General features: G+C 38.7%; 1 protein-coding gene across 1 annotated transcript; it reads left to right on the top strand.

Moving 5' to 3' along the window:
- The first annotated feature begins 11227 nt into the window (after positions 1-11227).
- Positions 11228-12239, top strand: sycp2 (synaptonemal complex protein 2). The gene is made up of 4 exons (XM_037245110.1): positions 11228-11311; positions 11515-11590; positions 11752-11808; positions 11981-12239. Exons 1-4 carry the CDS (start codon positions 11235-11237, stop codon positions 12035-12037), a joined length of 267 nt encoding a protein of 88 aa, XP_037101005.1. The 5' UTR covers positions 11228-11234; the 3' UTR covers positions 12038-12239.
- The last annotated feature ends 1237 nt before the right edge of the window (positions 12240-13476 follow it).

The raw sequence follows: 13476 nt of genomic DNA, 5'->3' as shown, positions 1-13476 counted from the left end.
CTGGATTGACTTCAACCTTGGCAGCCAAAGCATCTCTTTTTATTTCTCATGTGCTGATGAAAAGTCTCAGGTATGTCAAGATTTTGATATTAAATGTCTATATTGTTGTATTTATAATGTATACGTACATCTGAATGATTGATTAATGGCATCCCGTTGATGTAGACAGGTTATTGGGATTCAATCTGCATCCCTGAGAATGAGATCCACAGCTACAGTGTTACAGGTACATTACATACACTTACCGACCAAAGTATTGAGACATCCATCACCTTTGGCTATGAATTACTGCATTGGGGCTTAGCCTTGATTTTTGCACTGCATGGTTCAATGGACAGTAAAGCCCCTTTCCGAAAGCAATGTTGAATTGAGATATTGGGAATCAAGCACTTTCCTTCCCAAGCACCATTGATCTCTGACTTCATAAATGTTCAAATTCATATAAATATATTCCTGTTATTCTCATGGCACTATTTTACCAAATACTGTACTATTTAGTGTACTACAGAATTAGCATCTGACCTTTTTGTTTTCATTTCTTCCAGAGAAGGGAATGAAACAAATCTTACAGTTACAGCTGTCTGCAGTGATCACGGCGGGTAGCGTCAAAGGATCAAATATCTTCATCAGCTTCTGCTCCACCTTAGACATCCTCCAGACTGTTCGTTGCATCTATGGACAAGGAAAGATCAAAGTAAAGCAGACATTCACACAGTATTTGTTATTAAGCACTTAAATGGATATGATCTACTTAATTCCTGAATCCCAATAGTCGCACAGCCAATTTTTACATTCGGCAAAATTGGTGAAAGCAGTTCCTTCCGACAGAAGGCAGAATCTTTTAGCAGAGCATGGGCACATAGTCCACACGATGGAACTTTAAACGTCTTTTGTTTTGCGCAGTGTCTTTAAGACCTTACTGAAGGTGACAAAATCTGATGTTTAGGCTTCATTTGTGGTTCTTTTTTTGCTTAAGGGTGGTTCTCGGTCAAACGCTGACTCACTTCAATAGTCATTATTTTCTTCCTTTTACTATCAAATTTCACTACATGTGGTAATGTAGACGTACTGCAGAGGTCAAATAAATCGATTGAGATCTGTGCTGTCATTTGTGTGTGAATATATTTTGAGTGGTTAACTTTTCCAGATTCAATCACATGATGCTCTGCAAATACTGTAGCAGATTATATTTAATACATATGTTTAAGAACATTTGGGAAATCACTAACATGTCTCCTCCCCTGGCAGAGCACATTTGGAAAGAGGTCTACTGTTAACATGACACTTAACATTGACATTGAAGAGAACAAATCCCAGGTAAAGTGCACGTTCGATCAACATCAATTTTTTCAGAAGTAATATTAAACAATCACATCTCTAAAATCCTTATTTGATATCTTGCTGAATTAATATATTTAAATTAACAGTATTACTTTTTTGTAGAGTAATTGATTATGATAATAGTAAAATGTGTACAAACACACACAGATTTGCTTCTCATCAAAGTAGACTTCATAAGATGGAGGCTTGTCCCAACCACAAATTGTATCATTCTTTAAAATGGTAACCAACATGCGTAACATGCTTTGCATGGATGCCTCTGTCTTTCAACAAGTGTTAGTATTCCATTGAGTTGTAAAAAGTTAGGAGCTGCCTATACTTGGTACTTTGATTTTGTGAAGTTCTGCACAGAGCCCTCAAGCTTCCAGACCTCTAGTTGAGAAGCTTGAAGGAGATACTGCCCGGCGGCAGGTACCATGGCGACACAAGTAACAGTTCATTAAACTCTCGTGTGTGTGTGTGTGCGCGCGCGCATGTGCGCGTGTCCATGTGTACCCTACACAAAGATACTGATACCCTATTTCAAAAGTCAGCCCTAGAATAGGAGACTGTTCATGTAGTTGTGGATAAAGTGAGTAAAACAGGGAATCAAATAAGGATTTTATCAACTGTCTATGTCTGCAATCTTAGACTGAGATGTGGTATGTTGTCACTCTCCAGCAGAATTTAGTCCCTGAGACTCAAGTGTCCCATGATGACGATGACAAGAGCACACTCTCATATCTTGGAATTGAACAGCCAACATCTTTAGAAGTGACTTTTTGTACTTTACACAGTTTTTTTTAAATATTTAGAATATTTTGCCAATATGTGTTTTCATTTCCAGATCGCAGCCAATAAGATGCTTTCTGGCTTGACCACCTTAAGCAACGACTGTTCCAAAGGGGGCATACATAAATCAAGTACGTGACACTAGAATGGGGCGGCCAACTTGATGAGCATCAAGAGCCTTTCAAACAACCACATTATTGTACAGAGCCACACTGCAATGTCTAGCAATCTGTTGAGTAAAGGGAGACTAGATTTTAGACGACCTAAAATCAGGTCAAAATAGTTACGTAACGTGATTTGGGTGGATGTAAACAAGGCACAGGCAGACAGATTCTGAGCACCACAGACATGTAGTATAGTGCATGTCATTGCATTTCATTGATAAATATGACAACAGAGTAGGACAATACCTCTGAATCATTGTAGAAATCAATTCATTGAACAAATTATTATAAAAATCAACTTAAAATTTTAATTACACCACCCTGACTGCACGGCACAACTATGCGTTGGGGATGTCAAACACGAACATAAAATTGCAGGTGCAAGGCGGTCTTCAAATACCCATGTCGCATCAGCTACAAGGGGAAAGCTTGAAGTTTACCTGTATAAACACACTTTGCATGAGTCCCAGTGAGTCAATTTCTGCTTCATTGTCAAGGACTAGTATGTGCGGTTTGACCGCTCTGACTTTAATGGGAATGTGGAGGAGCTGCTTCTATTGGCCGATAGTCGTCTGCATTCCACCCCCTAATGGCGCAAATGCTCTCTTCCACCTGTGGACTCTAGGAAAATACCAAAAGAAAGAAAACTACACCCATGCCAACAGTTAGATTGCGCTTTGCGTTAAACTTGCACTGTGCATGAAAATAAGGCCCTTAGTCTTAAAGGGTGTTGTTTGTTCTTTGATCATATCAGTAAATAATACTCATTACTTCCTATTTCTGTATGTTAGACATTTCAGCAGAGAACAAAGGGAAACCATCTCTGGAGATGTTTTGTGTTTCTGATAGAAAGAAGAATGCTAACCTCGCAAAACAAAAGACCACTGATGAAATCTCCAAATGTGTCCGGACAAAGCAGGTATGGTTTTACTAGATACTATTTGTATATTTGTATATTGATTATGTATATTACTTCTGAGTGGTCATAGAACAAATACTGTATAGTTAACCTTTGAATGGTGAAAACAAACCCACATTGTCCTAATGAGTCATGCTTTTGTATCTACGGCATGTAACACATCACAGTTCTTTTACATGTACTACTGAACCAATTTACTTTAACCATGTATATTTTTCAGTGAGGGTTTGACCTTTCTTCACAGCATGTTTCATCTCAGTTTCAATAATGAAAGTTGCATTTACTCAAACATTTTTTTACACATATCAAACGCAACTGGCCAAGGCTGCAGGTACATCTGGCCAAATAGTAAAAAAAAAAATCACAAATGATTTTGCCAGTGCAACACTAAGAAGAAAAGAAAATATCACATAGATTATTGTTTAATGTTTAACATTACACCTTGTTTGTAAAAAAATAACACATTGAAGAAATGTGATACTAGTCAAACAAAATGATAACTACAGTAAAGCATACTGGTAATAGTGTACCTCCTCCTATGAGTCCCTCTGTCGTTTTTCTTTTTTTTTAATGGCACAAATAAGCTGCAAATCCCATAATGTGGCGCAAAATTATCTTTACCGAATGATCTGTATACATTCCATAACTCTGGTTACATGCAAAAGCTGAAAAGCTGTGCATTTGCACAAATTTGCGTGAGCAGTGTTTCTCTGTAATGAAAATTAACAAAATATCACATGGAGTATCCTCAGTGAAAAACACCTGCAGTTCATTCTGAGACTCTGCAACTCAGAACCTTACCCAAAAATAACAGCAACATTCATATTTTGAATTGGTTTGTTCAATAAATGCTATGTTTAGCCTGGAACCTTAAGTATGCTTTGAATTATGTCCCCCCTTGTCCTATTGAGTTTGACACTTATGTGATATTTTTTACTTGCTCGTCCTGTAGAGCATACCAGTATTAAGAGAACCAGAAAGAATGCAAACAGGACAGGATATAGACCAGTTTCAGGGTAGGTATTTGCCACGCAATTCGGTTCCAAAATCAGTGTTTTGTGTATGAAAGAATCACTTTGTCATTCACACTTGCAGATAATTCTTTTGTGCCTGACACCCAGCCTGTAATCGAGAGAAACACGTAAGGACAGCAATAAATCTCCATTGCTCACTGCATAGTATACTGCATTTCTGTCTGATAATTCATCTGTGCTCACCTTAAAGGTGTCAAAGGAACAAACTGTCAATTTCGGAAATACCCAAAAGGCTGCCACAAAAAAACAACCTTCTGCCAAATTCTGGTAAGCAATATGCACACATGGTATCATCCCTGAATGTAGCAATGTGACAAGTGGCTGCCATTTTGGGGAAATCTTGTCACTTTGCTACTGAAAGTTATGAAGTGTATTGACCCACAAAATATTTGTTTTCATGATGTTTAAATAGCAATCCTGTGATCTTTGCAGGACAATCTTCAAATGTTGCAAAGAAGCAAGAGCGCCTACAATCTGCCCAGACAGTTGCAGGTTTGAGTAAGCCAAAGCACCTCGATGGCAAACATACTCACCACCCGCAACAGGCCATCAGAGAGAAAAAGTCACGCTTTGCGACAAAAGGAAGTGCCACAGCCACGTCATTTATGATGTCTCATGAAAAGAGCTCTAAAGAAAAAACTCCCGGGGGCTCAGATAATTTTGAGCTTCACCTTCCTAAAGAGCTAGAGGCCCAGGGCAAACGACTTGACAAAACCATTGACAGAGGCAAGCAATCATTGGTGGCAACTTCAACTGAGGCATCTAAAACCAACCAGGAAAAAAATTCAAATGATAAGGTATTATGTTATTGTTTTATGTTTTTTATTACAGAAAATCTGTATTGCATTTTTTATGGTCAATGATATATCTGCAGAATCTTTACTAAGTCTAATATTTTGCCATTTTGAATACCCTGAACACGACCACTTGTTGGTTTAAAAGGCACATATTCAGTTCACATGAGTTGGTATTGAAAGTTAGAATATATTTCAGTTGGGTGGACGACACAGCAATATTATGATTAGACGTTGTCCGGGTTCAAGTTTTTCGCCATCAAGATCAACTACGTCAGACAAATGAAAGCTTCTGATATAATGATACTTTGTGTTTTACTAAGAGAGCTACAGAATTTGTAGGCAACATGGTGAAACGTATCTCTAGCTATTATTCTAAGAACAACAACAAAAATGGCGGTGCACCTCAACGCTGGATTCCACCTAATGTCAGCAGGTACACACACTATTGTTGTATTAATGGGTGTTTTTCTGCAAGAACTTAACATAGACCAGATGTATTCATTTTTAACCCTATTTTTGACCTTCAGCTTACTTTTCACCAGTGAAGTAAGTAACCTCTACCTTTATTATTTACTCACTGAGAGGAGCCTTGATGTTGAGTTGCTAAAGATTATTTTTATTTGCTATAGAAAAATGCACAAGCAAAAGATGTAACCAAATTCCACAGTAAGATCACATCAAATTCTGCCAACAAAAGGTGATAACATTCAACAGAAAGAGTTGGCATTTTGGATTCCGATTTTAATACTTTTCTCTGTTGCACAGAAAAGATGTTTTTGAATTTGACATTGATGAGCCATTCAGCATCGGGGTAAATATTGTGTTTTTGTAGCTCGTGATATTTGAATCCAACATTATTGTAACCACATTACTTTTGTTTAGGGAAAGGGCAAGACATTCCTTGGCAAATCTCCCACATCAAGCAAGTATGTCTAACTTGGCGAAAATTGGTCTGATGGTCTACCATATGATTAATGAAATGAACAGAGAATACTTTGTATTAAGATTCATCTTATTTCATTATACATTTGTTGATTGGCAGAAGTATCCGTGACTCTTCAGTGTACTTTCCCGCAACCAGATCAAGACAACTCGCCACAAAAGTATATTTTTTCGTTTCTTTTTTTTTTTTTTTTTTTGCCATGTGGTAATTCAGTGGTTTTGGGTATGTTGAATAAAAACTGCTACTCATTGGTATGAATTTGACCTGTACATTTTAGGAGAAGCGGGATGGAAAGAAGCATCTGTTCAGCAGAGACAATATCAATTCCCCAGATGTCCGCACGCTGAAAGAGTCAAGCAAGAAAACCAAAGTTAAAATGACATGTGCCCAAAATGAACCAGTCACTTCAAAACGATTTCAGCCTCATAATTCAAGTAAAACATTTGTCTTGGTCCAATTCATATATTAAAATGTTGACAAAGTGGTTATTGAAATAATAATGCTGATAAAATGTTTACTTAACACATGTCTATACAGCTCGCCCCCCGATTTCTGCCATAGTAGATAAATCCCCAGTCGTACTCAAAAGCATTCCAAAACCTGGAAAAAGAAATTCAAGACTCAACAAGGTAAGGGAGTGTTCAGAGATACTGTGCTTATGGTACCTTACTACAGTCAGCCACAATGTGTTGTTATTCACTCAAATAATATTCATTTGTAGAAGCCAATGGAATTTCAGAAGGATATTCCAGAGCCTGATAGTCCCTTCAATGTCAACAAAAGACCCAGGCGAAGTGCAACCTTAGCAAAGAGCTATAAAGAGCCAGCCACAGATGAGAGCCTGTCAGAATCAGAGCAGCCTCAAGTAACCAAGGCAAGGGTCTTTCGGAAGTCATGTCACTTGTTAGAAAAAGCATTCCATCGCCAAGCCTATCATTTTTTACTGATATTCTGATTCCGTAATTGTCTCACAGTACACCAGCCAACATCTCGTGATGAAAGGCAACATTACATCTCTTCTGTTCTATCTGTCAGCAGGCATGTAAAAGTATTCAACCAAACAAATCCAATGCCACGAAGGTTCATGTCCAACAACAGATATCAAAGTGTCCTCGTCCTGTCCGCAAGACCTCCCCTTCCTCCATCAAGAAAATGCGACGTAAGTCATTTAAGTACTGTTAAGGACAGATGTATTGAAATGAGCTACATTTTTGATTTTATACACTTTATGCATGTCCTCAGATTGGACAGTCTTGTATGTGTGCACTGCAGCGGTATAATAAATCATATGATAAAACTGAAAAATGTGATTAGCCACAGTAAATTCAGATTGAACAAGGGGCTCGTAATATTTTTTACACCGGGTCATTTAGAAGGGAGCAAATACTTTTTCATGGCACTATTAATGTTAATAGCCTTACAGTACCAAGAAAACACAGAATTGATGAATTAAAAGTTGAAAAAAGACGAATGTTAATCCACCCAGCAATTTCAACAATAAATAGTAAGGTCCTTTGCAAATCAAATCCTAATTATTAATATTAAGTATTGATTGAGTGTACGTATCTAATTTATATACTGTATTGTCTGTATTTATATACACTGTATTTTGGACCTTTACAGTCCCTGAACTGTCCACCCAGTCCCCGCAGTTGGACATATCACCTCTCGTCAGACTGCCACCGGGTTTCTCACCAAAGGAGGTAAAACAACGTCTCTGGGTACTAATTATTTACTAGTATTTCCTCATCATTGTTGTTGGTTCAAATCTGCTAAACAACAATGAAACACAGAATCCCTTTCTTATGACTTCAAGGCAGTTGTGTGGAATTTGTCCGCTTTGAGATGTACACGAAGCTGACACATGACAGTCATGGATGTCATGTGGGAGTGTTCCTGACAAAATGTGAAAAAGAAATCTGAAAATGAAGTTATGTTAGTTGGCACTGAAGTCACTGCACACCCTGCACTGATTGGCCTGTTGATCTAATTCCTAAGGAGTGACCCTAGAGGCAGAATTTCAGTGTAGTAAGTTTTGTCAAGGGGCGCTATAAAAAATATTCTCTACGTTACTCTTGATGTCACTAACCATGCAGTACTTTCTATCTGTTATTTTGACCTTGTGTTCTTTCCTTTGTTTTTAGAAAAGTGTGATCCAACCGTCTTCACTTCCACTGTCTTTTTCTCCCTTTTTAACGCCCATAAATCTATCCCCGATCTCTGCTTCGCCTCATTCCCATTTTCCTGGAGCCGCCACGAATCCTGACCTGAATTGCAGCTTCAGTCAGGAATCTTCTATATCTCAGGTTTCCCTCAATGTGTCATTCACCATTGGAGTTCAGCAAAGGGCAATTGCCTTACAGGCTTTTAGTCCGAAAACAGAGGTTAGGTTCTTGTGTTTCTTATGTGGAGAAATAGTAACTGTGGAATAATAGGCACTCTCAACTATGAATGACTGCATCACGTTTTGTCCTGACAGAAAACGGCACACTCAAATGAAGATTCTTCTGATACTCTAGCCTCAGGTAAACTTTGATTCAACTAATAGCCTTCCTGCATCTCCATCTAACCACAAAGCAACAGTGTCTCAAACGCGTGACGATGATTAATAGTGAGATATTGTAAAGGCTTCTGAAACAATAAGAGGAAATATCTGACCCATGTTAAAAATTGCTTTTTAACATTGTAATGACAGGACCTCCTCGAAAGCGCCACAACTCCTTGTCCAGTAACGCTGAGGAAAAAGAGAGACAAAAAAGGAAGTGCATCTCTGGCTTGAAACATCATGCCTTATTCAACTCCTGTAAGAAAAAAATTGATTGCATTATCAAAAGCACATTTTGCATTAATTGCGCTTAAGTTATCTCAGTACAGTGATCCCTCGCTATTTCGCGGTTCATTTTTCTTGGTCTCAGTGCATCGCGGGATTTTAAGAATATTAAATATTGTGGACATTTAGGTTGCATCGCGACTTTTTACGGCGTCTCTTGGAGCGTGGGAGCGTCTGCCCATTTGACTTTACAGCACACTATTGGCCATTAGAGGAGACGAGACCAATGGGAACATGTTGATCTGTATTCCTGCCACTGATTGGCTTAGAGCTACAAGAACAGTTCTAACCATGCTTTATCTCTGCCTCCCGCAGTCGTGATACGTAATCCACTCATCCACCTTGTTCACGTGAGCAGAATCAGTCAATACATCAATATAATTATAAAAGTCAGATATTGTAAAATATTGACTCCATATCGCAGATTTTCACTTATCTTGGAACCAATTATCAGCAATAAACGAGGGATCACTGTAATTCCACCTTTTGCTATTATAAAATATAATACATTACAAGTTTATTTATAGAGCACATTTCTCAACAACTGCAGCTGTAACAGAACAATGATGATAATAATGCGAGATTAAACTAATGGTACCGTTTGCTTTAGCAAAGTTAGGCAAGATAAACCATGTCACCTTTGTGAATGAGATAAAAACTATTAAAAGAAGTCATAAAAAACATGAAAAATATGTTCCATGGACCTGTGGACTTTCCTGTCAATTATAGTTGCTGAGAAGAGCATTGAAGGTGAGGTGAGCCATGGGCAGACCACCTTCTCAATGATGAATCACTGGGACGCAGATGGGGGAAATGGAGAGATGGATCTGGACGATTTAGAGTTTGTGGATGTTGGAGTTAACCTGAGTAATCTGTCTACTCAACTCAAATCTAAGCTAAAGGCAAAGTTCCAGGTGGAATATATATTAATGTAGTGGATATTATTCCCAAATATTTTACTGTACAGTAAATAGGGATGGGAATTGATAAGATTTTTGCGATTCCGATTCCGTTTAATGATTCAATTCTTGATCGATTCTCTTATCGATTCTCATTTGAGAAAAAAGCACAAACGATTATGATCATTTTGTTTTATATATTTCAACTTTTTGTAAATATGACATTACAAACCAAAGAGTGAAGTCGTTAAAAAACTAAGTTTTGTGATCTCTTTAGAATTGGGGTGAGCAAAACATTCTGCTAGGGGGAAAGAATGCAAACATTGTCCTACAATAGCAATCATCACCTACCAAAAATCAGGGGCTTCTACAGTGGCAAATGGGTGCAAGTCTTTAACCTTGTCACTGCATGATTACTTTCCTCAGTCCTTTCCTTAGACATTTTGCGAGAGGTACAGTACTGCTGGTGTCTGAACCAGTCAGACGGTGCCTCTCGTCGTCATCTAAAATAAAACATGAGACGCGATTTGCAAGATAGATTTCACAATTATAGAAATAGAGCTAACACGAAAAGCAGCGGATCATACACGCGACATTCCGTTAAATATGGCATGCTGCATGTACAAATGCTTTTGCACATTTGAGGTATTTACTCCCTTTGTTGAAATTTCGACATTGCAAGTATTGCACGTCGCTCTACTTATGTCCGTCTTAGCTAAATGTAACCAAACTTTGGCACGCTTCTGCCTCATGTTATTGTTTCTGGCTGCGCTAGTAACCTACGTCGCTACGCATGTTGCGTAACGTGCATAGCGACGTAATTTGTGCTTACTTGAATCGCTAAGGGAATTGTTAGAAAAATAGCAAACGATTCCAAGGAATTGGTTAGGTGGGAACCAGTTCTCAACAAGAACCGTTTCTCAATTCCCATCCCTAACCGTAAATAACAATTTACATTTGATCACATACGAATCACTATGGTTTTAAACGACTTAACTTTATACTGTTTTTAGAAGAAGAACTACATCAAGTTAATGGAAGGTTATTACAATGAGACTATGAAGACTGTCGAGCAACACCTCTTCTCTCTCACCAAGCAGCTTAACAAACACAGGTCAGTCAGTAGCTACTATATTGCCAACGAAACATTTTGAAAGGACATAACTTAATTTAACATTGTCTTCGACTATGGCTTCTGAAGGCCTCAATCATTGTTTCCCCTTGATAGATTTCTCTCCCTTTTTAATAAATGTTTAAACTGTGGGTATGTTTTCCTCCCATACTGTACAGGACTAATAAGTTTGCAGATGTCAAGAATGTCCTTATGGAAGAGCTACACAATCTGGAGCAGGGGAAGGCTGTCCTGAATAGCATGGATAAAGACCTGAATGTAATGTACATTTTGCTCTCTCTCATCTCAAGGCGCACACACCCACATGCACATGTACGAACACGTGCTCGCACACAGACAATTCTCCATAGTCACTTGAAATATGAGTGTATGGTTTGTTGTGTTCACCAGTGAGTGATCAGTGTATGGCCTCTTTGTTACAGATATGCTTGGAAAATCAGAAGTCTTTCTTCCAGTCATATCGTGACCAGGGAACCAATAGGTAAAGTTTGCGCTCTGTGGAGAATGATTTCAATAACATGACTGTGTGTGTGTGTGCGTGTGTGAGTGTGTGTATGTTGGGAGATCAAATTTGGAGTAACATTAGTGACTTTAATTTAATCCTACTTGAAACATGAAGGATGAAGTGGACATTTATGGTGATAGTTTGCTTTTTTGTTGTTCGTTTTTTCTTCTTTCATTTAGCATAGAGGTCCTGAAGAGAACCCTGGGAGAGTTGCACTCAAACCTTGAGTACGAGGAGCCGTTCTTCACATCCCAGGTCTGAAGTGGCTTTTAATATAAAATGTTAGCTTGTGTGTCTCATCGTTTATGAGCGGAATGATACCAACAATTTGATCTTCCCGTTGTCTCATGGGTCAACTTGTGCCCACTATGTCAGTGGTTCCTCCACACCTTCTGACAGCCTTTCACTGTTTGCAGATGGCTCATTTGAAAAAAGACATGAGATCAATCCAAGAACGACTCCTCAGCACAACGGTCAGTGAACATAGTGCGAATCAGTTTCACACTGGGTTTTGTCTCATATGTTAAGTGTGATACATTGTTCTTGTCTGCACACAAGCGTTTTTTGCTTGAGATAAATTTTTGTGTTTTCACATAAAAGGTCTTCAAGGAGTGGTCATTATTCTGCTTGTGTGTGTTTTTGCAGCACAAGGACGCCCTGGAAAGTTTGAGGAAAGGATTGCGCGCCTGGATCCTTGATTGAAGTTGCAATTTGAATTGCAGGATAAGTTATGCTAAGTTAGTGTAAATATTACATTAAGTCAGAGGTGTAAGTTAAGTTATACTGTTAATGTTTGGTATTTTTTAACAGCAGTTACACTACTACTGTTAAGCAAATATATAGAAGTGTTATGGGCAAGTTATGTTTCTGTCTCCCTGACCCTTGTGAATTCTACTTTTTAAATCTAAGATTTGCTAGACTTTCATGGTGTGTACTCATTTTTGCAACATTAAATTAATGTGATATAAAAACATATTTTTGTGTGTGGAAATCGACACATCATTTACAATCCAGGGCAATATTTTATAGTATTCCATACAAAATGGATTCTGGAATGTGTCATGTCCTGTCTGTCGGTCTTTTTTTTCCGATTAGTTTTGATTTAGACTCTGCCTTGTTTCCTAGTTCCTGTTGATGAATGCCATGTTTCCTTTGTTTATTTCTTTGTTTCAATGTCTGTCTTATTAGGCTATTGTTTCCACCTTGTCCTGTCAGCCCCACCGCCTTGCGTCTTCCAATCAGCTCCCTCGGCCACTTGTCTTGTTCGGGTGTTCCTTATTGTCTTGTCAGTTCGTCTGTATTTAGTTCCTGCTTTCTGGTCAGTTGCTGTTGGGTCATTGTCCAGTGTCGTGTGTGGTAACGTGTCATGCCTTGTATCTGCTGCCCAAGTCTGTTTTGCTAGTGGTTATTTTGATACTTTGTCATCTGTTTCTAGTGTTGGGATGTGGGGGGCCGATGCTTCGGCACGTGTATCGAGTAATCCAGGAAGTGTTTAGTGGAACGAGTATCGAGGCATGTATCATTCTGGAGTGGTGACGTCATCAATGACAGACTAGGCTTCGTCGGCTCGACGGCTGCTGTGATTGGCTGACATAAAAGCGGCAACGTGTCCCCCGTCTTGCCTGCGCAATTCGAATTTCTGTGCTACAGTCTGAGATTCTTTGCAAACGAACTGTTTTCACGGAGCCTTCAAGAAGAAGCAAACATTCCCCAGTGTGGCAACATTTTTATCTCATTTCCCCAAATAAGGTAAGTGTTCTTTTCATCTAAGTTTGCATTTATGTATCAATCAATCAATATATTGCATTCTTTTCCAAAGAGAAGTGTCTGTGTGCAAAGGAGTTGGGGTACAATAACACCTCATCTATGCTGAGGCATTTACGTGCCTTGCATACAGATACACAGGCCAACAGATGTGCATCAACCCATGGTAAGTCTCATTGAAATGCTATTATAATTATCCACTTCCAATTTTGGCTTTGAAGGCTATAGTTGAGGAGAAACAAGAGGCTAAACTTCTGTTACAGAATGTAACTGCAGTTAGCTTAACATCGGACATGTGGACATCCATTAACATGGATACCTACCTGGCTGTCACATGCCACTACATTGATAGCAACACGACATTGAGGTCAGCTCTC

This window comes from Syngnathus acus, chromosome 2 (assembly GCF_901709675.1).
Source record: "Syngnathus acus chromosome 2, fSynAcu1.2, whole genome shotgun sequence".
NCBI lineage: Eukaryota > Metazoa > Chordata > Actinopteri > Syngnathiformes > Syngnathidae > Syngnathus > Syngnathus acus.
This window is presented reverse-complemented; position numbering and strand designations above follow the sequence as displayed.

Bases quoted from the DNA above. Each gene is read 5' to 3' on its own strand.
- sycp2 (XM_037245110.1), top strand. From the start codon at position 11,235: ATGGCCTCTTTGTTACAGATATGCTTGGAAAATCAGAAGTCTTTCTTC. The intron at 11,312-11,514 runs GTAAAGTTTGCG...TCTTTCATTTAG, and splicing joins CGTGACCAGGGAACCAATAG to CATAGAGGTCCTGAAGAGAA. The intron at 11,591-11,751 runs GTCTGAAGTGGC...CACTGTTTGCAG, and splicing joins AGCCGTTCTTCACATCCCAG to ATGGCTCATTTGAAAAAAGA.